The sequence below is a fragment of the Diplotaxodon limnothrissa genome, linkage group LG6, assembly GCF_057381915.1.
Source record: "Diplotaxodon limnothrissa isolate DT_005_m linkage group LG6, D_limnothrissa_male_GT1.1, whole genome shotgun sequence".
NCBI lineage: Eukaryota > Metazoa > Chordata > Actinopteri > Cichliformes > Cichlidae > Diplotaxodon > Diplotaxodon limnothrissa.
The window spans coordinates 31,997,363-32,022,474 of record NC_140601.1 but is presented as its reverse complement, the minus strand read 5'-3'; the positions used below and the strand labels follow the sequence as shown (position 1 = coordinate 32,022,474).

At 39.3% G+C, this 25,112-nt stretch overlaps 3 protein-coding genes across 7 annotated transcripts in view; all 3 read right to left on the bottom strand.

The window, feature by feature from the left end:
• Nucleotides 1-15,085, bottom strand: part of pnpla6 (patatin-like phospholipase domain containing 6) — a 33,693-nt gene extending 18,608 nt beyond the window's left edge. For 4 of the 5 annotated variants that reach the window (XM_085355022.1, XM_085355018.1, XM_085355017.1 and 1 more), the window contains exons 1-12: nucleotides 15,010-15,085; nucleotides 8,643-8,731; nucleotides 5,015-5,068; nucleotides 4,534-4,621; nucleotides 4,341-4,423; nucleotides 4,106-4,197; nucleotides 3,844-3,984; nucleotides 3,307-3,466; nucleotides 2,799-2,879; nucleotides 891-1,019; nucleotides 631-711; nucleotides 73-208 (exon numbers count right to left, since the gene is read on the bottom strand). In XM_085355022.1, the coding sequence (XP_085211148.1) occupies nucleotides 73-208; nucleotides 631-711; nucleotides 891-1,019; nucleotides 2,799-2,879; nucleotides 3,307-3,466; nucleotides 3,844-3,984; nucleotides 4,106-4,197; nucleotides 4,341-4,423; nucleotides 4,534-4,621; nucleotides 5,015-5,068; nucleotides 8,643-8,690 (1,093 nt within the window). In that variant the 5' untranslated portion in view covers nucleotides 8,691-8,731; nucleotides 15,010-15,085. The remainder of the gene's footprint in view (nucleotides 1-72; nucleotides 209-630; nucleotides 712-890; nucleotides 1,020-2,798; nucleotides 2,880-3,306; nucleotides 3,467-3,843; nucleotides 3,985-4,105; nucleotides 4,198-4,340; nucleotides 4,424-4,533; nucleotides 4,622-5,014; nucleotides 5,069-8,642; nucleotides 8,732-15,009) is intronic. The other variant, XM_085355020.1, reaches the window with a different exon arrangement.
• Nucleotides 15,086-15,645: 560 nt separating this feature from the next.
• LOC146630895 (ATP synthase peripheral stalk subunit d, mitochondrial-like) lies at nucleotides 15,646-21,260 on the bottom strand. The gene is made up of 6 exons (XM_085356177.1): nucleotides 21,207-21,260; nucleotides 19,824-19,954; nucleotides 18,292-18,388; nucleotides 16,247-16,318; nucleotides 15,913-15,975; nucleotides 15,646-15,824 (listed from the first exon to the last, which is right to left on the bottom strand). Exons 2-6 carry the CDS (start codon nucleotides 19,943-19,945, stop codon nucleotides 15,693-15,695), a joined length of 486 nt encoding a protein of 161 aa, XP_085212303.1. The 5' UTR covers nucleotides 19,946-19,954; nucleotides 21,207-21,260; the 3' UTR covers nucleotides 15,646-15,692.
• Nucleotides 21,261-23,217: 1,957 nt separating this feature from the next.
• On the bottom strand, nucleotides 23,218-24,698 carry LOC146630894 (homeobox protein MSH-C-like). Its single transcript, XM_085356176.1, has 2 exons — nucleotides 24,206-24,698; nucleotides 23,218-23,630 (listed from the first exon to the last, which is right to left on the bottom strand). Exons 1-2 carry the CDS (start codon nucleotides 24,624-24,626, stop codon nucleotides 23,218-23,220), a joined length of 834 nt encoding a protein of 277 aa, XP_085212302.1. The 5' UTR covers nucleotides 24,627-24,698.
• Between the last annotated feature and the right edge of the window lie 414 nt (nucleotides 24,699-25,112).

The following is a 25,112-nucleotide window of genomic DNA, read 5'->3' as shown; positions in this document are numbered from 1 at the left end:
CTCTGTACACCTCAACTAAGATTCAGCTTCTCTAACACTGTGAGTTACTTAATCTGTATGCTGACACCCTACCTGGAGTTTCACCTTTAACGGCTGCTTCTCGGTGCTCCTCAGGTACCGTCAGGCTGCCAAAGCGTTTGCCATGGCGTACAGGACTGGTGCGAGTAGGGTGGGGTGACTGCGGTGGCAGACGTGAGGGATGCATTTCCTGTAAAAACAAGTAATGTATGGATGAGAGTGAGGTAGATGATTAATTTGAGTGTGTGTTCACAAGGTGGAAAGTACACCATGATATTAGTATTTAGGCACTGAAATCATGAAAACAGCAGGATGTGTATGAGGACTATGAGGTCCAGGTCACAAGGGTTACAGCACTTGTGAATCTATGTTACCGGTAACTTTACTGGTTGAGTGATAACTATCAACATACAGGAATTCTGTGGACTATTTTAAAGCATTTGAATGGGCAAACACGCATTACTCCTCGTCTTAAATATTTATATTGGCTTACATTTGATCTCAGGACTAACACCATTCTGAACTCTTTGATGAATATAATTGGGGTTTTTTAAGGCAATTAATCAGTTTAAGACTTTCTTTCAAACTGGTGCCTTGATAAGATGAACTCACATGACTGAAGAGCTCATTGGTCAGCCCCAGATAGTTGTGCAGGGCTAGCACTGTTACTCTTTGGAGACGAACCATGATAATCTGAAATGGCACAACAGAAAGCTAGTCATTTCAAGCATGAAAGGAAAACAATTAGTTTACAGACGTCGAGCCAGAAATACAGTGTGTGGAAAACGAATCCATAAATACGACTCTAATTTTAAGCACATCTACAAAAAACCCCACAAACACTGAGGAATAATAATCATTATACAACTCACCTGTACTACTCGCACTAGACTCTCGGGATATTTCTCAAATATAGACAGGAAGGCTTCTACAGGCAAACGGAGAACAGTGGAAACCTCTGCAGCCCGTGCTGACACTGTTCTATAAGGCTTCTGGTGGCCCTGCACACAAATATCCAAAAGAATACTTTACATTTTCTCAGTCTATCTGTACTTACAGAAGCTCTACAGGTGGGATGTTTCTAATTAGCAGTTTATTTGTTTTTATATGGAACGACCCCAAAACATTACTTAATTTCAATCGACACAGATTGAATTGGTTAAGGAGTTATTTAGAAAATAGGTCGCAATATGTACATTATCTCGGCAATACCTCTGAAAGATTGAAGATTGTATGTGGTGTTCCTCAAGGTTCTATTTTGGGACCTAAACTTTTTAATTTATATATTAATGATATCTGTGATGTATCAAAAAGGTTAAATTTAATTTTATTTGCAGATGACACAAATTTTTATTGCTCAGGAGAGAATGTGAAAGATTTGGTTGAAATTATGATTTATGAGATTTTAAGATTGAAAAAATGGTTTGATGTAAATAAATTATCTTTGAATCTGACAAAAACGAAATTCATGATATTTGGCAATCGTGTAAAGGAGGAAGAAGTCATTATGTCCATTGATGGAGAATTGATTGAAAGAGTTACTGAATTTCGCTTTTTGGGTGTAATAATAGATGAAAATTTGACGTGGAAATCACATATTGAGTATATTAGAAAGAAGATGGTTAAAAGCATTTATATTTTGGGAAATGTAAGAGATTTATTAGACTACAAAACAATGCGCATTTTATATTTTTCATTGTTTTTCTCATACTTTAGTTACTGTGTGGAAGTTTGGGGGAATACATATGAGAATACTATAAAACCTCTAAACTTATTACAGAAGAAAGTCATACGAATGATTCATAACGTTAGAGAACATTCAAATAAATTATTTATAAAATCGAAATTATTAAAATTAGGAGATTTAGTGAAACTACGAACACTATTAATTATGTTTAAGGCTAAAAATAATATTTTGCCTTTTAAGTTACAAAGATTATTTTTAATGTGTTCGGGGGGAGAAGACAGCAGAAGGAAATTTTATTTTAAGCATCAGCTAGCTAGGACTACACAAAGATTAATGAGTCCAACGGTTAGGGGTATACAACTGTGGAACTCTCTTCATTATAATTTAAAGAATTGTATAAATTTACATTGTTTTAAAAAGTGTTACATGTCTAAAACGATAACTCAATATGAAGAACGTGAACGAAATTGGAGTTAACTGAAAAAGGATCCATTATTTTTTGCATCATTTTATTTTATTTACTTATCTTTTCTCCTTGTTACTATGTGGAGTGGTATATTCTGATCTGTTTGGTTTGCGTTAGGACCGGAGATAAATGTTAGTTTGTTCCTTGCTTTTTGGTGCCCACTTGCAATATAAGTTGGATTGTAGATAGGGGGCAGAGTTTAATAAGAACATTTTCTTCTTCCTGCTCCTTTTCACACATGGTTGCAGTGCTTTACTGATAGAAAGTGTGGTTGGTTTGTCTGAAAGAACTAACTGTGGAAACTGTTGTACCAAGTGTGAAATAAATAAATAAGTGAAATGAAATGAAATTTAGAAATGGATGAAAAAAAAAAGAAAAAAGAAAAGAAATGAATGCTGGGTTTAAACCAAATAATTACTTTAGAGTGTTGTGTCATCCAGTGAGAAACGGTTAACTGAGTCAGCAGGTGAATGTGCTGTAGTATGTAGGTGTGGGCCAACACAATGACACAAAGTCATGTTATCTTATTTAGCGCTGTGTAAATGACTGTTATGAGAACTGGCAGGGTCTGTATAAGTAGGTGTGGCACAAAGCCTTTATGTGCGGTAAGAAATAGGTGTGACCTACTGTGATGACATCCAGAATGCTCAGGAGGCTATGCACACTGTCTCCTGGGTAAACCTCTTTCACCACATTTTCTTTGCCATCCTGGAAGACAGGAGTAACGCATTCATATCTATGTAAACAATTAAGTTGTTTTCTAAGAACTTATACTCAAGTTCAACTTGAGTGTGTACATAAAGATTCACACAATCAATATACATATAGATGTACACAATCAAGTATCAATATAGATAAAGCCTGCACTAACATCTCCCTCAGGACTTAAAACTTGGTAAATATATCCAAACACTAACACTGGCTAAAGGAGACATGATTAGCTACAATTTTTTTAAAGCCAGTGTTCTTGTGGGTAAGCACCTTGGTAAACCACTTTGCTGCTTGCATAAGTTTGCACAAAGTATTTGTGCAAACTTACAAAACATACAATAAACTATAGTCATAATTAAAAACAACAGTTCATTGCATAAAATTCAGAGGTAAACATGATTAAAGGGACACGGAGCCTGCATACCGTTCCAGTAAGGCACAATTCTAGTTTTCCATCCTGAACAACATAGATGCTGCTGTCGGGCTGACCTGGCCTGAAGACATACTCCCCTTGTTGGAACTGCAAAAACACCATGTGTTTGCACAACTCCAAGAAGAGTGGCTTCTCAAAGTGACCCAGCACCCTGTATGAAAGGACAAAAGGGAAGCTTGGGGGTTAGGAATTACACTCATTGCAAACAGCTGCAAACACTTGGTTTGTACAAAGGGCAATTAAAATGGTCTTTCTGTTTAGTTGTGGATTTATATATTATAAAAAAAATATGCAGAGGTGAATTAAATATTATAATACAGTATATGACATGAGAATTTATCAGTTGATGGTTCAATAACAGCAGGTACAAGGCACTTTTTATAGTAATGTAAAGATCCTACAGTATTCTGGAGAAAACCCCAACAAATAAGCAACCCCCTATGAGCAAAACTGTGCTTAGGGAGGACCAAGCACCTGGATCTATGTACTCTGGACTACAAAACACAATCACACAGACATTAAACCTACCGGACATTTTTAAGCATGTAGAGCACCTCAGAGGGGAGGTGGGAATTGGCCACATCAAATTCAGTGAGGTCTGCCTCCAGCACTGAGGGAGGGGGCTCCTTAGCCTGAAGGATGGGAACCTCCTTTTTAAAGCGCAGGATCCTACACAAGTCACATGCAGGAAGATAATAAGAAGGAAATAAGAGGAAAGCAACTGCCACATAAAGAATGTTAGTACAATCAAAATAGCGTATGCTTGATGAAAGTTAGCATTCAGATGTACTTTTTGGCAATGTTGAGCATCTTCTGCTTCTTCTTTAGGCGTGGCCGTGAAGAAGAGGATGTACCCACAAGGGACGAGGTAGACTGGGAGACCTGATGAAACATAGTTTTGTTTAAATATTACTCTTTCCTTAAAAAAAAAAAAAAAAAAAAAAGTACTATACACTGAAACACTACGAGAATGACGTGTTTCTGTGTGTGAGAGCCAGCTAGAGCTTTTATACAGCCTGACTCACTTTACGCATGATCTTTCGCCCATAGAACATCACTTTGTCTCTCTTGCGGAAGCGGTATTTGGGAGCCTCCTGAGCTTCTAAGTCTGTTAAACATAATAAATGACATTACCACAGGTATACACACTACTGACTTCATGACTATCCTTATGCGTTTTAGATGTACAATGAGAAATGCATTTCAGCAACTACTGACTTCGAAGCTTGATCCTCCGCAAGATGAAGAAGATCAGGATGGCGATGAGGACTATGGCGATACCTGCACCAATTACCATCCCCACCATCTGAATAAAGAGGAACCAAAGAGGGAGAACGTCAGTGGTATACATTATAGTATTTACAACAGTAAAGCATTTATTTACTTGGATATTTTAATATTAAAGTAATATTTTAGTTAAAGTATTTGTGTTTTCTAAAAAGAAAAAAAAAACTAAGTTGAGGCCATTAAAAACAAATAATTTTATTTTCAGTTTTTAATTATTTGTTCATTGTCATCAAGGTACATATATTACCAGCAGTAAACATGGTTACACCTACTTGAGATGTATTACCGTAGGTAGTTTCTGTTAGTTTTCCAATTTATTTCCAAGTGTATAAATCTACAGTTCCCTTACCTGTGTGACAAATTGGCTGTTGAATGAGACTTACTAAGACATGAAATCAAACTGGATGCTCACCATGCTCGTTTGTAGTTCCTCCTCCACAAAAGTCTTGATGTTATCAAACCCGTCCTAATGTAACAAGAGAAGACACAAACAGTACAGTCAATCAGAAAATGAAAAACAAAACAAATTAAAAAGTGTTTTAGGTATTGGTCCCAACCAACTACCGGCCAATAACCTGCCTCAGTACCACATGGAAGCTCCTTTTAGGCATCATAGTGGCTAATATGAACAGGCATGTGGCTAAATATATGAGAGGGGCACAGAAAAGAATTGGCAAGAATACCACAGGGGCGAAACACCAGCTACTGGTAGAAAGAGCAGTTGCTTGCGATTGCAAGACCAGACTGACCAACCTGTGGACCACCTGGATTGACTACAAGAAGGCCTATGACTCAATGCCCCACAACTGCATCCTGGAAACCTAGAGCTGTACAAGATCAACAGGTTCCTAAGAGTCTTCCTCGGGAACTAATGGGGGATATGGATACTGACTATGGAACAGGGGAATTGTAAGCCACCTCCTCCTCACCTACATTGATGACATCAAACTGCATACCCACAGGCAAATGGAAGCCATGAGAAGGATGGTAGGAAAACCACAACTAAAAAATACCTGCAGAGAGTAAGGCAGGTCCGGAGGAGTCAGCTGAATGGGAAGAAGAAGATCCAGGCAATCAACACCTACATCCTGCTAGAGATTAGATATCCTGCTGGGATACTAAGCTGACCAAAAGAGGAGACAGAAGCCATGGACATCAAGATAAGGAAGCTCGTTAGTATGCATGGAGGGTTTCACCCCAAATCCAGCACCCTGAGAGTTTATGCTATGCAAAAAAAAAAAAAAAAAGGCTGGGGACTAGTGAGCTTCAGAACCACTGTCCAGGATGAGACAACAAACATCCATGATGACTGCGTGCTTAGTAAATACCTCAGTCAGCAGAAACACAAGAAAGAAGAGGAGCAAGGACAAGAACCATGATGGAAGGACAGGCCCCTGGACAGTATATGCCACCGGCAGATAGATGAAGCAGCTGGCATCCAGCAATCCTACCAGTGGCTAGACAGAGCTGGACTGAAAGACAGCATGGAGGCACTAATCATGGCAGCACAGGAACAAGCTCTGAGGACAAGATCCATAAAAGCTGGGGTCTATCACACCAGGTAAGACAACAGGTGCAGGCTGTGTAAAGATGCCCCTGACAATCCAGCATATAACAGCAGGGTGCAAAATGCTAGCAGGTAGGCCATACGTGGAACACCATAACCAAGTGGCGAGATGGGATTTTTAAATTTTTAATATTTTTTTAATTATCTCCTAGTATGAAGCCCGGGCCTGCAGGCTTCAGTTCTGAAGTGCACTGGAATGTGAGAATGCGGAATTTGTCCTTGAGGAAGGACTGCCTAATGCACATGAAACAACAGTCAAAGGAGATGAGAATGCAGCAACTCATCTGATCCTCTTCACACTTTGCCCTTACCATGTTTCACATAGTTACAAACTGATTACCACACAGAGTTTCACAGTTTTGGATACTATTAATAGACTCAGGATTTCAGATATAAAATTACTGGGCTCACAGGCAATATATTTTGGCTTTTCTTTTAACTAAGGAAATCTTTATTACTTAAATTAAGTAATATCAAACTCAGCACTTACTTTTGAAATAAAGACTGTCAGTTCAAAGAGTTTGAAAAGAGTGCAAAGATCTTGTGGCCAAGACAAGCTTCTTTATGTGTCTTTATGTGTGTGTGTCACTAACAATCCATCAGATACCATATTGCAAGAGTAAGAGTAATAGGTGCTGTCTGACAGCCAGACAGTAAGACTGCATGTCCGTTATCAGTCATTATTGATTACCGTATGTTTAGCTAAGGGTTATTAAGCAGTAAATGTCTTAAGCTGGACACGTCACTTGACACTCACTGATAGTGGAAATTAGAGACAGTAAGTGCATGGACAGCATGTGCACATGGAAATGCACTACACCTGCAGACTTAGAATAAGAGTTCAAAATATAGTTCAGAAATCAGTGAGTTGAGTGTGGAAAGTGTACATGTATGTTAGGGATCGGTATCGAAAACCGGTTCTTGTTGAGAACCGGTTCCCACTGTTTCAATTCCTTGGAGTTGTTTGCCATTTTTGCAAACGATTCCCATATCGATTCCAGTCGCCCCGAATGACGTCATCACGTTGCGGAGCGTCATTTACCTGGCAGGAAACATGGCGGCTCAAACGCTCAAAAGTTTGGTTATACTTTACGAGAACGGATGACAACAGGGCAACTTGCAATACTTGCAAAGTAGATATTTCATTTAAGGGAGGAAACACTACGAATATGCAAAAGCATTTGCTCACAAAACACACGATAACCTTAAATGAATGTCGTGTTTTTAATTCCGCTCCAGATTCGTGAATCTCAACCCAGCAGCAGCGGTAACGTTTGCACGTCCTCTCCCGTTAATGCGGCAGGTAAATAATCAACTAACAGTGCATATTATGTTAGCGCGATCTGCCTTATTACAAAACCTGCCATTACTGTGCATTTAGGTGACCGTGATGAGAGAGACAGACAGAGTCTGGTTGGCTCAGATGCTGGCAGTTCTCGCTGCAGTCTACCGGTAACGTCTCCTTTCAGGCCAGGATAGACGAATGTCACCGAGCAGTGACTGAGTTTGTGGTCAAAGGCTTGAACCCATTTGCCACAGCAGATGCCCCCGATTTTCAGTAAATGAATGTGTTTAATTGTAGGCAGGGACATTACTGGATATTCTTGTGTAATTGCTACAGAATAATTTATGTTATACTTTGTTATTGCTACAGAAGAATATTTATTTTACTTTTACAATTTTTTCCCCCGGGGACCTTGTGACACCCCATTAAAGAGCCGTAGGCTGGATCTCTTAAGATCTCACTGTTGGGTTTGTAAGGCCATGTTACTCCTAAATCTTGTTCAAAGAGAAGATATAAAACAAAGTTCTAAGCTAGTCGACCTTAGTGTTCTCCTTTTTAAAAATAAGAATCGATAAGAGAATCGAATTGTTAAACAGAATCGAAAATGGAATCGGAATCGTGAAAATCTTATCAATACCCATCCCTAATGCATGTGCATTTGTCTCAAAATGACAACTAGGACAAATCCGTCACTGTGCATGCATGAAAAACCATATTCAGCTTAGTCTACACACTCTAAAGCTAACTTTGTTTCAAATGAAAGCTCAAATTGTGCACCACTAGGGTGGTCAAGAATGACCAAGCTACAGACAGACAAACTGGTGATGGCTAACCAACGAGACATATTAGTGGTGGACAAGCAGATGGCTCTAGTGATGTAAACGTAGTCTACACACTCTCAAGCTAACTTTGTTTAAAATTAAAGCTCAAATTCTGTACTAGCTGAGAAGTTTTAAATGGACACTTGTTTCAAGGTCTCTTTCTAAAACCTACAAGTCAGCTTTTCATATTTTTGTAAGCACAAAGTTATGTGCTAATACAAGTCACCAGCACACCGTTTTCTACTGGCAGGTTGCTGTGGCTTATGTTAATAACCTTGAAGCCTGTTTCCACATTAGGATTGTGAAAGACTGCCTATCCGCTGGAGCAAGGACACGTATACAAATAAATACTGTAGTCAAAACCAACCTCTTGGCTGTGACCTTCACCCTCTTGTTCGGAGGTACTCTGTCCCATTGTAACCCTGTTTCTTCATAGGGATGGTCCATCAACAGCCACTGAGAACAAAGATAGATATGCATACTCAACAAAAAGCTATTTTGACATGGCACGGTATGAAAAACACAGGTACACACTTTCAAATTATGGAGAGGCAAATTCTATTTAGCTGCTTACTGTGATTTTTCCTGTTAACACAAGTCAAACATATCTTGAGCCAACATGTTTAGCAAAGCAAAGTAACTTGTTGAAAGTCAACATAAAGCGTTCTTTGACATGTTACAGTTTGGTAGTCTATGCTGCCCAGCTGAGTGAGAAAACCACAGTTTGTACTACCAGGAGTATGAGTGGTACTATGGACGTGCATCCACACAAACAAATTAAATAGTTCACAGCTGCAGGAAAAAAAATAGTGGGGCAGAACGAGCAAATGTAGTTCAAAGACAAAGAAGTTGTTAGCACACACAGTTGCATAAGAGAAGAACATTTCTCAGTCCCTAACTAAAGTTTCTGGATTAGCTGTCTAACTGCATCTATTCTTCAAAAATCGCTTCAACTGCACAGAAGAAAAGGGATCCAAAAATTTGCATCCTACAACAGCATATTGCTGACATCACTGATCCAGGCCTTAGTTACACAGAAACACGGCAGGCTTGCTAGATAACAGATAAACGACTATACAGGTAGTAACTCATTACCCCCTTTTCACCTTTTTATCCTTCCCCTTCATCCAAATAGGAATGATTTTCTTGTTGCTCCACTAAATTTGTGCCATTTTTAACGGGACATTACATGATGATGAAATTAAAAAAATTAATTAATTAATTAAAAAGGCAGAAATGCTGGTTGACAACAGCTTTGTGTTCGTTAGGTTTGTATCTTAGTTTTCGTGTGTTTACGAGTGACTGCATAAGTGGAGAGGTTTTTTGTTGTTTTCTGTTTATTCTTTTGCACATACAATTTTCCTTTAACCACTGCCATTGTACACTGTAGTATTTTACCTCCCCAGAGAGATACACACTGAGCAGTAGGAGATGTACAAGTTTATCCAGGCACATACCACGTAACTGCCCACATCTGCCAGAATACAGACAGATTCAGCTGACACAGGCATTTATTCTATAGCAAAAACAACAAGCTCACTGTCTACAGACAAATAAATAGCGAAGCTGACTGAGGACAACCAATTACCCACTAACACTAAAGCCTCGAGCAGAAAGTGATGCTGGAGATTAAACAAGCAGATTCTATGTTTGCTAAGGGTATACAGATTAGGCTGCTGCACAAAGAGGAAGATGCCTATAAAGAAGCAAGCATCTTATGGCTAAGAAAAGACATTACAATAACAATGCTGACCCTTTTTTCTGTTTTATAAAATCTTTTGGTATTGGACAGTGGAAGTTACTGGAAGTTTTGATAAACGAAAAAGAAAATATCTTTATATCTTAACAAATTATAAAATATATTGATAATTTTTAATGTGAATTATTCAGGACTATAAAAACAATTTTGAAATACCAAAGCCTTTTATCATTTTCCATAATAATAAAGAGCTGCAACAAATTTTGTTTATATTGAAACACTAGCATTAGTAAATCATCCTAACTGAGAATGACTGTTTTTTGTGTGTGTTTGTTTTGGATTCCTACTTGAAAAAATAAATAAATTAGACACTCAACACTAGGGATGGCACCGGTTCTGACATAAACGGTAGTAACCAGACTGAAAAGCAGCGCACATTTCAGTGCTTTATTTCGGTGCTTTTCTTTCCTGAGACCTCATACACTTTGGATTCTAGCCATTCATTTTACCTTTCCGAGGACAGAAGGCGGGCCCAGGTACATACGTTCTTTTAGAGCAAAGCTACAGAATAAAAAGTCTGGCTGTACTTCACAGCAAAAGATGCAAACTCATCAGCCTGCAACAAGTGCTTTAAGGTGATACTGTCCAAAGGAGGTAACTCCTGGAATCTGATGAAACACCTGGCGACGCATAGCGTTTTTTTAAAAGCCGAGAAATGCACAGTATTTCATAGCTTGCTGCGAGACCTCACACACCGAGCACATCTACTGCGGGTGTGGTGCCTGTTATCGGACCCAGAGTTAGCAACATCCCCCAAGAACCCGAAGAGGAGAGTCCTGGCCCCTAGCCCTGCCAGTGTAGCAGAAATGATGAGGATGATGATGGCAGCAGCAGCCGTTCTTCTCTGCGTGAGTAGCTTAATGTTGTTCGTGTGTAATTTACGTTGAGTAGGCTAACCACGTTATTACATTAATGCACGTAAGGTGAACTAGCAAACACTGTCGTAGTTACATGCGGTTGTCTTCTTGTTTGATGGCAGATACTCCCTTCACCCTGGCCAAAAAGGCTAAAATGACCAAAGAAAAAGTGGGAAACAGCTAAACATGAGAGGTTTTTAGACAAAATTGGTGTTTTTTCCATTGATTAAGCACTGCTTCCAGCCAAGAGTGATACCATATATGCCCCATACCTGCAGAAAAGGCTAAAACATTGTTATCTTTTTACAAAAAAAAACAGCTAAAAATGAGAGGTTTTTGGACAAAGTGTGTGTTCTCCATTCTTTAAGCACCGGTTCGAGCACTGTTTAAGCACCGGCACCGTTTCAAAAGTACCGGTTTGGTACTGGTATCGGATAAAACCTAAACGATACCCATCCCTACTCAACACACCTTTAAACTGAGTTTGGATTATATTTTTCTACAAATACTGACTGTTAAAATTTGTGCAACATACAGCATGTCTCAATGTTACCACCAATTGCCTAAATGTTTAGACAGGATGTATACAATAGAGCTGGGCGATACGAGATTTTTTCATATCACGATATGTTTTTTTCATTTCAGTCGATAACGATATCTATCACGATATAAGCCAAATAACTATATTTGTAAGATTTAAATGTGCCGTTGCTCACAAGTAAAATGTGAAATAATCAGCAGCTTGTTTTTATTTAAATATTTATTTCCCATAATAAGTTCAACAGGGTAGATGTACTTAAGGAACATGAGACTTTTTCAGATAAATAAAGGCAAATATTACAAACTACACAAAAGGCAGCCGCTAAAGCGTTTAAGTTTCAAAATGGAACAAACGAAACAGACTACTAAATTGTCAATTCCACTTAGAAACAAAATATTAATTCTAAAAATAAATCTTAGTTTGTTTTACAGAAGAACAGACAAAACTGACTAACTTTTGTCAATATCAAATAAACTGAGAACTAAAAGGAAATTCTCAATCTCTCCTTGTTGTATAGCTGAGCTTTTCAAACAGTTTTAACAGTTACTTTAGTCTGACAAAAGCCGAATGACGAATTAGCGCTTCCAGTCAGAGACTGAGGCTACGTCCACGCGTACACGGGTATTTTTGAAAACTGAGATTTTCCGTTTTCGTTTTAAAAAATAATCCCGTCCACACATAAAGGCAGAAATGAAGGAAAACGCTGCTATGAACATGCCAAAGCAGCAGGTGGCGCTAGATTCCTAACCGTGCAGAAATGTTGGCCAATCAGAAGTCTAGAAGCCTCGGTGGGAAAAAGTAAAAGCTGGGGCATAGAAGCAGAACCGAGTCGTATGTGTGGACGGACAGTAACTGTGTGTATATGTAAGCATTTAAACACTGCAGAGAGTAGAATTAACAGTAACAGTATTGTAGAAATTCATTTCACCGAAACAATAACGTGGCGCACAGTGTGACGCATGCACCAGTTTATTGTATTTCCAGACTTGCTTTCGGCACAATTTACAGTGCATGCTACTCTGTTTTTTGTCAGACTTGAAATAGCCGAAATACCTTCACACTACGGAACTTCTATGGCTCTTCCGTTCGACAATCTCTCCGGCGTTGGAACCATCATCTGTTTTCTCTTCGGTCACGCTCGGTTGATTTTTCTAGTCGGCACACTCATTTCCTCCATTACGCGCTGGCTCCATTACCCGCTGGCTGCTTCCCAAACAAACACACGTGCGGCTTGGCACTTGTGCTGTACATAACAAGTCACGCGACGTGACGCTGCGGCTGTGATTGGTTCGGCTCTGCGCTACTTAATTTGGATTGGCTGACCTTTTTTTTTCAAGAGGACAAGAGCGGTGAAGTCTATCGCGATAGCTTAATTTCTCTATCGAGTAAAAGTTATATCGCGATACATATCGTTATCGTTGTATCGCCCAGCTCTAGTATACAACATAAACTGCAATCAGCAGCAGCTTTCTCCTGTGCGATTGGTGACTCGGAGAGAGATAGAGAGGCTGGACTGATGCATGGATGAAATTCAATCTGTGAAAAACAGAGTGGAGTGTTGTGTTACATGAAGTAACCCTGTGCATCATAAACAAAACCACAGAACAGCATGCTGCTGCAAAGGACCCACAGAGCTACAACACCGCATAGGAACATCTTTAGCATTTCCTACCAAAAGGCACAAATCTTGGATCCTGGCATTTATCTGGATGTTACTTTTACATATACCAGCCACCGAAACCTTGCTGCAGACCAAGCACACCCCCACGTGCCCTCCATACTGAAAACAACTACTCAAGAACTGGAGGAACACAACAAAGGATGCCATGGTAACCTGGCCTAATTTAAGAATGGACAAATAGGCGAGCTAAGAATGGACTGATAAAGTAGTCCCATGTGTTGCAAAATCTTTTTTCTGCCTCTGTTGAAGCAGCCAGTGTATCAAACCTTGCGTAAATCCAGACAAAATAAAAACTGAAACTTAGAGTTACACTTGACACTTCACTCAGCATAGTTTTAAAGTGTGGCAATAGCACCTTTAAGAAGAGTACAGGATGATAGACCCAAAGGAGATAGTATTCACCCTCTAGCCTCCAAGCAGTGCCCCTCTCCATGCAGCCCTACTCCTATTGTTCTCTAGGAACAATGAAGCCAGTGTTTAACCCACTATACACGATCTGACCTGGACTGACTGTTAACAGAGTACCGACTATACCATGAGATTCATGGTAACAATAACAACAGTTTGGGCTTTCAAGGTCTTGTGATGTGTATGGTTGGAAACTCTGACAGATAAAAAAAAAAGATTCCAAAGTGGACTGAACTATCACTCTGTATCTTAATGGTTAAATGGTGTATTTAAGACAGGTAAAGGGAAACAAAACAGTTCTTTTGTTGTTACTTTCAGCCCAAACTGGGATTTTTTTTTTTTTTTAAATAAAATACAGGCAGCATAGAGCCCTGACACATGCAAACTGCAGCAAAGCAGTGACCAGCTAGTTATATTGTACCGATCTGTCCAGTGTTTTGCCTGTATTTGAGTATTAAAGCCCTTCTCGCACAAAATATACAGTTTAATATATTTAGGAAGTGTTCTGTTAAATTGTGGACATGCCAACCAGGTGCAGGAAAGCTACACGTGACTGTGAATTTTGTTCAAAAACTGTTCATTAGCTGCACGGATTTATGTTCACATTAGCCTTATTGTGCTCTGTCCAGAGCCTGTAAACATAAATATCATATTAAATTACACTCCTGCTCTTCAGGGGGCGTCTTCTGACTACATCACTGCCCACTGTGTGAGGATGACATTAGCTCGTGTTTCCATCCAGCTAAAACTGCTCTCCATAATTTACGCCCGAAGCGGCGCTGGTTTGCTGACTCTGGTTATTTGGTTGCGTTGTAAACAGACCCTGGTGGTGAGGATTCACCTTCAGTACATTAGAAAAAAGTGGAGTTTTTATAGTAAGCTTTACGACATTTAGGTAGCTAGTACACACCAGCAGATGGTGTTTTTATTTTTTATTTTGTCGCAGTAGTGTACCGTTAGCTAGCAAACACTCACATGAAACCAATCCCGAAGACGACAGTGGCTACATAGATTAGATTATAGTTAGGCCTCGTTTAGTTCTTTCAACTCGGAGAACCGTTTATTATTAGTATTAGTATTAGGACACAGCCGATAAGCTGGAAGTAGAAAAATCTTTGCTACCTTCAAGGCAGAGGGCACCTGACAGATTATTGTCACGGGATGTTAGCTAGCTGTCGTTACCGGTTTTCTCCGGCCATCATTAATGACTTGGGGGTGCAAGAACTTCTAACCATCGTAAATACGATAACGGGCTTGGGTTTACAGTTCGTCTTTTTCTGACCTCCAAAAGAGCAATGTGACAGAGCTATAATATTAATATTAGCTCTTCAACTGTGTCACTAATATTAATATTAGTGACACAGTTGAAGAGCTATCTCCGGTTTTCACTACTATCATTAAGTAAAAGCCTCGTAAAATTATACAGTCGTCTACTAAAACATATACCAAACTCATCTCTTTAAATAATATATGTATAGAAGGATTTACCTAAGCTGATACACTCCGGTCAATCGTCACGTACAGTCAAGTGAAACACAACGGAAATCATCTTCAATGTAGCCCCTCCTCGTCTAAGTCCGCTAGACCTCCGTCCAATCAACATTGACGATGTTGTCAAGTCGGCCCAATTAAAATACAAGACTGGGCGCTGGCCCAGATCTCCCGCCCACATTTATGTAAATAAAAAATCTGTGTCCAATGAGAATTTAGAATAACTAACCAGACGACCCGTGATTGGATAATATTTGGAATGATTGACAATAAGACAACCATCACTCGCCTTTGCCGCGGGATACTGCTACACCTTTAAGAATGATAAAAGTGTTAATAAAACAATCAAACCTCAATTAGTTCCTCACATGTCCGTCACTTCCGTTACGTTTAAATCTGTCATTAGCTATATGTTATTTTCGGGAAATCGCTCTGTCTTGACATTAAAATATAGTACCTTGTCGAAACAAGACGGCCGTTATTTTCACCCAATACCTTTTACTGCAAATAAAACTGAAGCAACGTTGCCCTCTCGTGGGAAGTGTAACAAAGTGCTACTTTAAGAGAGACAACTAAAATAGACATCTTTTTTTCCACACACTAATAAAACAATGAAGACAACAAAGGTTCGCCCTTAGAATACATAATCTTTATTGTGAGGTCAGTGTCAAGTAATGAAGTTACAGCTCTGCAATGGGCTTATGGGGCCAGTATGGGTGTTTGACCTTGTCCAACTTTGTCTCGGGGAAGACGCTGTTGAGGTCCTCGATGGTCATCTGATCGAAGGGGATCATGTTCTTAAATTTAGCCAGCTGAAAACACACAAAGCAGAAAAGAAGTTTTTAAACACCATAACACACTCATGGTGCATTTGAGCAAATAAGCCAACTACTGTCTCACCTCTTCTTCATACTGAGCAATGCGGGCCTTGGATCCTTCAATGTAGGCTTGTGCACTTTTGTTCTGTTGGAGAAGAGTGAATTATGAATTTGAAAGAGCAAAAAGAAGAAGAGATTTGGGATGCAGCTCCCTCTGTTTTAAATGTCAATTTGTGTTTAAACAATTTTGTGACCTTTGGAAAATTCTTTGCACATTTACAATTCTTATTATTAAAATATGTACACATGGTATGGCTGCCAATTCTTCTTTCATCATTACAGTTTCCAGATAAAAATGTTCTTACTTTTAAGCTAAAACATGCAAATACATTAATTTGTTTGATCTCGCCACTTACAGCCTCAGCCTCCTGCGCATTGATGGTGCTTGTCTGTGTGTCAGTGGGCTCAGGAATCTGCAGTGCTTTAAACTGTGTGAAGGAAGAATAAAAAAGTAAAAGATAGAATTTAATAACACAGGGAATTTAAGCTCTACTTTTTGTGTCCCACTCAAAGCTAGTCTGAGACTGTCAGACTACACATAAAAATGGATAAAGCATTAATGCTTCCTCCCATGGTAAAAAAACTGGGAGTTGGGAGCCCCATGTTATAGCAAAGCATGTGCTAATTTTTATTTTTATTTTTTAATTATAGGCAATACAACTTGGAATCTAAGGTATTTCAATTGCAGGATTATTTTGTGCCTGCAACACGCTTGTTTTTGAGACCGGTTTTGAGTGGATTGTGCTGCAAACAAGGAACATGAGCTTTGGAGAAAAAAACAAAACAAAACACTTTCTAAAAGTAGTGGGTCCTGACTCGTTTTCGTGATCTGTTAACTCACTGTTATATGTAAAAGAAGGTTTTCAAAATAATCTATGCTGTGAAAAACTAAGTACACTATTGATTGAATAGCCTGTAGAGCCACCTTATTAGTAATAAGGTGAAGTAATCATTTTACATTTGTTAATGCATAATTCTCTTAATGTCCCACTGACAGCATTTTGATCATTTTGAGGTCTGTACTTAGACTGGGTCACTCCAAAGCCTGGATTTTTTTTTTCAGATGGCCTCACGTTTGACTCCAGAATACTTTGGTAAACACTCAGTGACTGTAAGACATTCCGATCCTGTGGCACCAAAGCAAGTCCATATCATTAGCCCTCCACAGTTGGTATGAGGCATTTGTGTTGATATGTTGTGTTTTGTTTTTGGTAAATGTGAAACTGTAAATTATGGCCAAACATCTCCACTTTGGTTTCCTCTGTATAAAAGGACAGGAGTCATGTGGTATGTTACGATGCAACTTTCCAAACTGAACTGTTCTTTTTAGAGAGAAGAGTTTTTCTCCTGGCAGCCTTTCCAAATAAACCATAGTTTTTTGGTCTTTTTCTAACTGTACTGTCATGAACTTTAACATGTAAACATGCTACTGAGGCATGTAGAGTCTGACATGTGGCTGTTGGGTTTTTTGCAGTTTCTCTAAGCACTGCACGCTCTGAACATAGAGTGAATTTGCTGGTCCACTCCTGTGAAGATAGTAGGATTGTGTTAATATGACACTGAAGTTTTAAAACTGTTAAAACTTCTGCTTTAATTGGGGTTTTGAAGATATGTGGCCACCAACCATGTGACTTAACTTGTGACAATGCAGAGTCAAGTAAATAAGGCTCCAATCACACAGATCTAAAGACTGGTCTGCTAACCATTTGGCAAGCACCAGTGCCCTACCAGGAATAAGTGGTTGCTGGAAGTTGATGGCTGTCACCGGGAAAATGACTGTGCATGATGTATGAGAAATCTCAATCGAGGTGGTCACACTTGTTATTTGATTGGTTAATCAAGCGCATTTGATTATACTCTATAAATCTGTCAACAAAATATTTTCAGTGCAATCAAAATTTCTCCTGTGCAATAATTGAATATTTATTTTATTATTGTTTTTAAATATGTACCACTGGCTTTATATTCATTTATTTATTATACTTGACTCTTTTTAATCTTTGTACTGATGTTTTTTATGTCTTTATGTGATCTTGTGCAACGTAATTTTGTTCTGCATTGCGTCTTTGAGGTACTGCTAAGTGAAAGCAAATCTTGAATTAGCAGCACCTGACTGCCACTTACCCTCTTATTTTCAATGGAAGATGTAAGGGTGTACTTAATTTTTCACAGGGATTCATGTAGTTATGTGAAAACTGATTTGATTTTACAGCCACTACAATGGGGCATTACAGGACAATCTTTCATAAAATGAAAACACAATTTTAATTATGTGAAAAATTTTCAGAGCAGCTAGACACAACATTAAAAAATGCCACAAACAACTTTTTAAAAATGGCATTCTACACACGCTCTATTTGGTGCTTTAATATTGACTAATAACCTGCTGAGAAAAGCTCACCTTTTTCTCAAACTCATCAACCATCCCGGCTTTGGCCACTGCACTCCTGTAGAAGCTCCAGTCAATAGCCACAGGCTTTTCTGGCAAGGAGGCTAGCCTGGTAGGGAGGAGAAGAGCAAAAGAGAAACCCAAGTAGATGATATTTAAGGTGCAAAGAGCAAATAAAATGGACAACAGAACTGTTCACAAGTTGATACAAATGCAAAATTCAGTGATGATGCTTCTAGGAGACAAATTAATGCAACCGCCCACTTTAATTATTATAATGATGGTATAAATTAAAGTCTGCAAAGAATAATGAGACAGCCGCTTAATTTTCTATTAAATCTCTAACATAAATTTATTCATTAAATTGATGTCATGCAGTTACTAAGGTGATGCTTTTTTTTCTCTGATGTTTTTTATAATCACTGGAAACCAAAATAATAACTGAGATTAAAATGAAATTATTCACCCAGGCCTTAGTCTGCAGGTTATACAAGATGACATGTCAACTTGATCAATCTGTTTTCTACTGGCTGGGTGACCCAGTCACTGTTATCGCTGCTCTCCATGTCATTAAGCCATGTCTTAAAAAGAGTTTCTTGTTCCAACACATTCCAACTCCTTAAGTCTCCCACAAACACGGCTCTCTCTACAACCACAAATAGAATGGAATTATGCAGGAAACATTGCAGTTTAAATAACACATCCCAGTGTACTACAGTCAGTTGTTTTGTACTACTGATACTTCCAGCATCAGTAGCGTACAATGTGTACAAGATGAGCCGTTCAAGCAGCAATAATTAAGATAAATATCTACCATTTGCACTATTTGCTGTGTTCTCTTGAAAGCAGAAAACATCTTCTTTCTACTAAAGCTGCAGCGATTGATTGATTCGATTATAAAAAATTCTCGACAAACATTCGATGCTTCGTTTAACACTCTGTAGCGTGCTACCGTCGCCATGAAAAAGTGATGCATATTTGCCACTAAAAACATATTCAGAAGCTGCATGTGAATAAAAGGTTTGTCAACATTAAGCCCAGGTAGCCTCCAGTTTTAAACAAAAACACTGATAACACAATGGCAGCAGTGATGATGATGCTGGCCCAGCTTAAGGTGGAGCCAGAGTGTTTACGCACAGCTAAGAGGCGGAGCCGTTACCATTATGGTGAGCTCAGGTTTAGTGAAAGAAAACATGTTTTCTAACATCCAAAAGATCTGCACAGTTCCTGTGTTCACCCTTAAATCTTTTACTGGGAAAACCTAGCAGGAGTACTTCATCAAAGCATGTGATCAACAAACTCTGATGTTAAGAAAAGCCAAGTTTGCGGCTGCTCAATCCACAGACGTTTGTTTTACACTGGGAGAAATCTGCAGTAATCCTCCAGAAGTTGAATTAAAACAAACAGATGACCTGTTAACTTAATCTGATTATTGAGAGTTTACTTGATTGGGTAATCGACAGATTAGTCGATTGATAGCTGGAGCCTAATTTCCACACATTGGAGATGATGATGTATAACATAGTGAGAGGTGTATATCATACTTGGCAGAGATGCCATCACTGCGAGTCTTCAGTGCATTGAACATGCCACGCTGGTTGGGTGGAACTCGCTCGGCAAATGCCACCCAGTCAATGGCCTTCAGGGCTACACGACGGCCTGCCATCTCGACTGTCTGAAAACAGAAAGGACACATGTTTTTATTTATTTTAAGTATTGAATTAAAATGTCAACAATCATCTAGACAAATCTTGTCAACATGTGTTTTGGTCAATAATTAGTTTGTTTGTTGAGAAACAAACAGAAAACAGGAAAATCGTCTGTTGATGAGGAGGATACCTGGTTTGAGGCACCACAATGAGAAGACTACTTTTATTTTACAACTGGATTTCAAAACTTACACAAGCATCATACAGAAAAATCATCTGAGAACCTTGCCTTTCACTCCTGCTGCCATCCTTCTGTCAAACATTACCACCAACCCTGCACACTTCTTCGCCTCTCTTGTACACTGTCTGTTGCTTTGGTTGGTTGACCCCAGGTATTTAAGATTCACCAATTCCTTAGACTAAAATCAGAATAAACTTAAATATGTAAGCCTAAAATTTTAATATACATTTCAAATGCATTTGCATAACGTAGGTTAAACATAAGGACAAATGAAAGGCATATTCCTCACTCAATAAATAAAGAATGAATGTATATCATTAAGGAACGAACGGGTATACAGTTATTTTCATGTTTCCTTAATTTATGCTTGCATACTGTGCGTGGCATTCAGTGTATAAAACCCGATTGAATTGAATATATAAAATATAAAATTGAGTGTCTAGTGATTGCAGCATTTGGAAAGACATTTGCGTTTACATAAAACTGACAGATGAGGAGTACCTTACATTGTTAAATGAAATAACTTTCAGACAGTAAATATATATTACATGTTCACTTTCAAGTTATTGAGAGTGGAGAGATATTTTGCTGTACGCCGAGATATGAATAAAATACTTCAACTCAATGTCCTCATTTCGCTGGACCCAGAGGTCCAGAGTTTCTCCTGGTCCTCTGGGTCACGGTCAGACAATATGAAGCCTGTTGAAGCTAAATAATTGTTGTGTCTTGATGAAATACACCCAAGTTATTCGTAGCGCGTTTTATATTTTTTAAAGATAGTTGCAGTGGCACCGTCCGTGACGTTTTGCTCAATTTAAACACTCAAAACCGGCCAAAGGTAGCTAACTCTGTTAGCTTGCTAGCCAAGGTCAGAGGACTCCGTCTATGACACCGGGACTTTGACAAAACACGAATGTGGCCGGTCAGGCTACTTTTCCATCTTCCATCCACCGACACATGCATGACCCCAACTAACCATTATTTAAGAAATTATTATCAGATATTCTTTCAATCAGTCACCCCTTCTCTGTACTCACCTCGCTGCAGTGTTGTCTGTGACAGGACGGACCAACGGAAGAGCCTTCTTCATCAGCGCCTTGAGCCGCAAATCGGCGCCACCGCCCTCTGCTGGACAGGCTGAGTAATCACAGCCTGTCTTCATGCGTTTCCTTTTCTTTCCTTTTTTTCATTTGCAAACTTTCGCAATTATGCGATCCAGCTTCTAGAAGCCAATTTCTAGAACTGTGGGCTTAAACAGTGAGTAATTATTAAATAAATAAACCCTAAATCTCACTAACTCTAAGCCTTTGGTTTCTGTTTCTTTTTTGTAAAAAAGAAAAGAAAAGAAAGAAAGAAGGGGGGTCTAACTAATTTAATTGAAGGCAGATTAACAAGAACAAATTAAAAATTGAAGAAAAGCGGGAACTTTTGAGGGTTTGGTTCAATTATGGGGGAAATGTGTCTATTAACTCTATATTCCAGGTAATTATATTGGCCTTAAGAGTTTACCAGTGTCCCACAAGTGTAACCAGGCAATAAATGGAAACAATAAAATGCATCAATTCCAAAACCAAAGCCATCATTAAAAATGTGAGATTTTCCCAGAAACGTGGCGCAATTGGTGCAACCTGTAGGTTAGACAGATGAATGTCACTTGGTTACTTGATGTGCGCAGCAAAGATAAAAGGTTTCCTTTATCCTTAAAAATCCACATCCTTTGAGTCGGTCGTGGGAAAAATGTGTTTTTTATATTTAAAAGTAAAATAAAAGTGTACTATCTCCAATAAACTGTATCATCGCGACAAACTGAGATTCAAGTAATCTTTTTAGGATTTACAGACCAAACTGTTTTCGCTTTAAAATGTAAATAAGGAAAACAAAACAATACGCTATGCTCTTTATTTATAAATTACGAAAGGTGCACAATGTGGTAAAAGTAAGCGGATCTGCACTGAAAATCAAACAGCTATGTGGTCATTCCCAAATCAGATAATTAAATGCGTGTGAATGCGATGAGGTTGTCAGGTAAACGTTTTGCACACTTATAAATCACATAATAAAATATCTAAATAAAATTTGAAAAACATTTAACTAACAAAGCTTTTCCGCTGCACTGCACAGTAAAAACCCGCAGAACACACGGAGGCTCCAGAGGTCAATGGCGATATTAACAGAAAAAAAAAGTGAGTCAAGCACTTATCAATTCTTGGATAATGTTTATTTACTAAAATCAGTTTTTACAAGTTACTGCACATTTTGATAGACTCATGTATGTACACAGTACAGATACAAAGATATTCAATAAATACCACTTCTCCTGCCCTTTAAGCGAGACTGCAGGACGTTTAAGAACACTACAAATTTTATTTACATTTACAGCAAAATTCATCAAAGTAAATCTAATATCACTCCCATAAAGGCCACGTTGTGAAGGTTAAAAAAACTAATACATGTATTTTTTTCCTAAAATATAATTCTGTCTCCGTTCTTTAAAAAGAATGATAGAAATCGTGACAATAATACAGATATTAACACAGCAAAAATGGACAACGCTACCCGATAACAGAAAAAATATTCATATCTTGAATGAGGAATTCAAGTGATGATAAAGAGAGTACACTTCGGGGTCCTAAGGCACTGACACCAATTAAGTACTTTTCTGTTGCTTTTATTAATGTCCCCCAGCTTTAGAGGATTATTGCCTTTAGATCCGGACACATTTAATTGCCCAGTTGCTACTGGAGAGCACGGAGGACAGGCTGGGATGAAATATTTAAGGCATGTCATCTACTGTGTGAGTAGATGACATCTGCTTATGGAGTTTTGCTTAAGAAAATTAAGGCCAAGAATCCACGATTCTCAGAAGTGGACACAAAATGAGAGCAAGTGACCGCACTCGGAACGATTACGCACACGTTTATACACCGGTATTCGCCACTTGTCGTATTTGTCTTCGGTTTTGGAGTTTGGGGGGAAAATAGTCTAAACTCCAAAACTTTTTAATTGTGCTGTGGCCAAGAGCACACACGCACACACACAGGAACATTATTAAGACAAATAGTACATCCCATAAGTGACGGGTCCACTGAACAGTCCTGGCACAGGCAGACTGGGTCTCGGGAAGGCGTTTGAAGGGCCCCAGGATGGAGAGCTCATGTGCGCTCCGAGGGGGAAAGGCAGCGCGAATGCAGGCAGGACGGGCTTGGAGGCTAACTTAAACTTTTCCAGCTCGGCCTCCTGAAGTCTCTTGGCTTTGGCCCTCCTGTTCTGAAACCAGATTTTGACCTGAGTCTCCGTCAGGTTGAGAGAGTTGGAGAACTCGGCTCGCTCTGCGATGGAGAGGTACTGCTTCTGGCGAAACTTGCGCTCCAGCGCCAGGAGCTGGGAGGTAGTAAAGGGCGTGCGAGGTTTCCTGTTGTTTTTATGCTTCCTTAAAGTACACTGAGTTGGACTTGAGCTTCCTGTCACAAAGAAATTGCAAAGAGAAAAAGCTGAGGTTAGATTAAATCGGAGTTTAACTGAAGCGGGATTGTCACAGCAGGTGAACATAAGAGCCCTCGCCACTGGATACAAACACCAGCATAACGCAGCTTACACACACTGATAAATACACTGCAGTATATTGATGTTGACAAAATAACCTGCATCACACACTGTCACATCTTTGTGGAATCAAAGGCTTGAGCACATACTCAGATTTTCTGCTTTCATTTATGACTTTTTAAATGTTTAAAAGTTGTTTTATTTATTTATTTATTTATTTATTTTATAGATAACAAGACATATATGGCATCAAATGGTAAAGGGTCGGTGCAGCAGAGAAGCGAGTGTTTCTTGAGCTCAGATGCAAAACATATTTCCATTGTTATGCATTTATTTACCTAATAAATGACCAAATAAAAATAGTATTTACGCATCATACGTGTGTAGGAAACAAAAAGGCGTCTCACAGTTAAACTTGTTATGCAGCTCCTATAGAGAGGTGGATAAATGCAGTTTATTTTTGTTTCTGATAACTGCGGAGGGACGGACTTACGGGGAGGTGTAGAAAAGGAGGACGTCTGGAACCAAGTGCTCTGATCTTTCTCACAAAACTGTGGACTGTCTTCGCTGGAGCTACTGGAAACACCCTGCGAGCTCTCAGCCGATATCTTCCTCTCCGCGTAAAAAGTCCTTGGAGAGAGATGTTCGCCTTGCCCAGCCACGGGCTTCGGAAGGACCAGAGCTAAATCTGAGGACGAGTAAGAAGTCCGACAGGTGGTCTTCTTGGAAATCAATGACTCGACGCTAAACGGGAGGCTGCTCCGCTGGAGTTTGTATCCTTTCTCGGTTGTCATGTCTTTGGGTTGCAGTTCCTCGCTCTCCGTATCCGTCTCCTCTTTTTGATGAAGCTGTTTGGCGTCTTGGGACGGCGACCCCTGCACAGGATTCATCATGATACAAGGGGATGGGGCCATGCACCTCCGTGCGGCCCGTTTAGAGGAATTACGTGGCTGAGGGGTACGGTGTCCAATGTGCGTCTTTGCGCTGTCAGCGGTGCCCAGTAGCTTTTTACGCGCTGGACGGGATCGTCTATAAAAGGACAGGGGCTGTCCCCCTCCCTGCTTCGACCAATCATCTCGTCAAGTTGGCCTCGTGACGTCTCAGAGTGTGGTTTTGATTGGCCTGTAGCCTTCCAAGAGAACATCAAGAAGGCTTTGAAAGGAAGGAGACGTTAATCATACAGACCCCATGCGGTGCGGGACTATTGATGGCTCTCACAAAGTAGCTTAGACCAATTTTAGTGCAATTAACCAGTGGGGAGGACTCTCTTGACCATTTACATCCTTTAGCAGAGCACTTCCATCGGTAGTATTAGTTTAATTACTCTCTTACTGTAAAGCTGAGCAAGGGCTAATGAGTTACGTGTCGATATCAAAGTCGTACTTTTATCAAAGAGATTA

Excerpts from the sequence above, each read along its gene's own strand:
- LOC146630895 (XM_085356177.1), bottom strand. The coding sequence starts at position 19,945 with ATGGCAGGCCGTCGTGTAGCCCTGAAGGCCATTGACTGGGTGGCATTT. Across the intron at positions 15,976-16,246 it reads ATGCGCAGGAGGCTGAGGCT|AACAAAAGTGCACAAGCCTA; the intron begins GTAAGTGGCGAG and ends CTTCTCCAACAG. Across the intron at positions 15,825-15,912 it reads TTGCTCAGTATGAAGAAGAG|CTGGCTAAATTTAAGAACAT; the intron begins GTGAGACAGTAG and ends GTGTGTTTTCAG.
- LOC146630894 (XM_085356176.1), bottom strand. The coding sequence starts at position 24,626 with ATGGCCCCATCCCCTTGTATCATGATGAATCCTGTGCAGGGGTCGCCG. Across the intron at positions 23,631-24,205 it reads CTCCTTTTCTACACCTCCCC|GAAGCTCAAGTCCAACTCAG; the intron begins GTAAGTCCGTCC and ends TCTTTGTGACAG.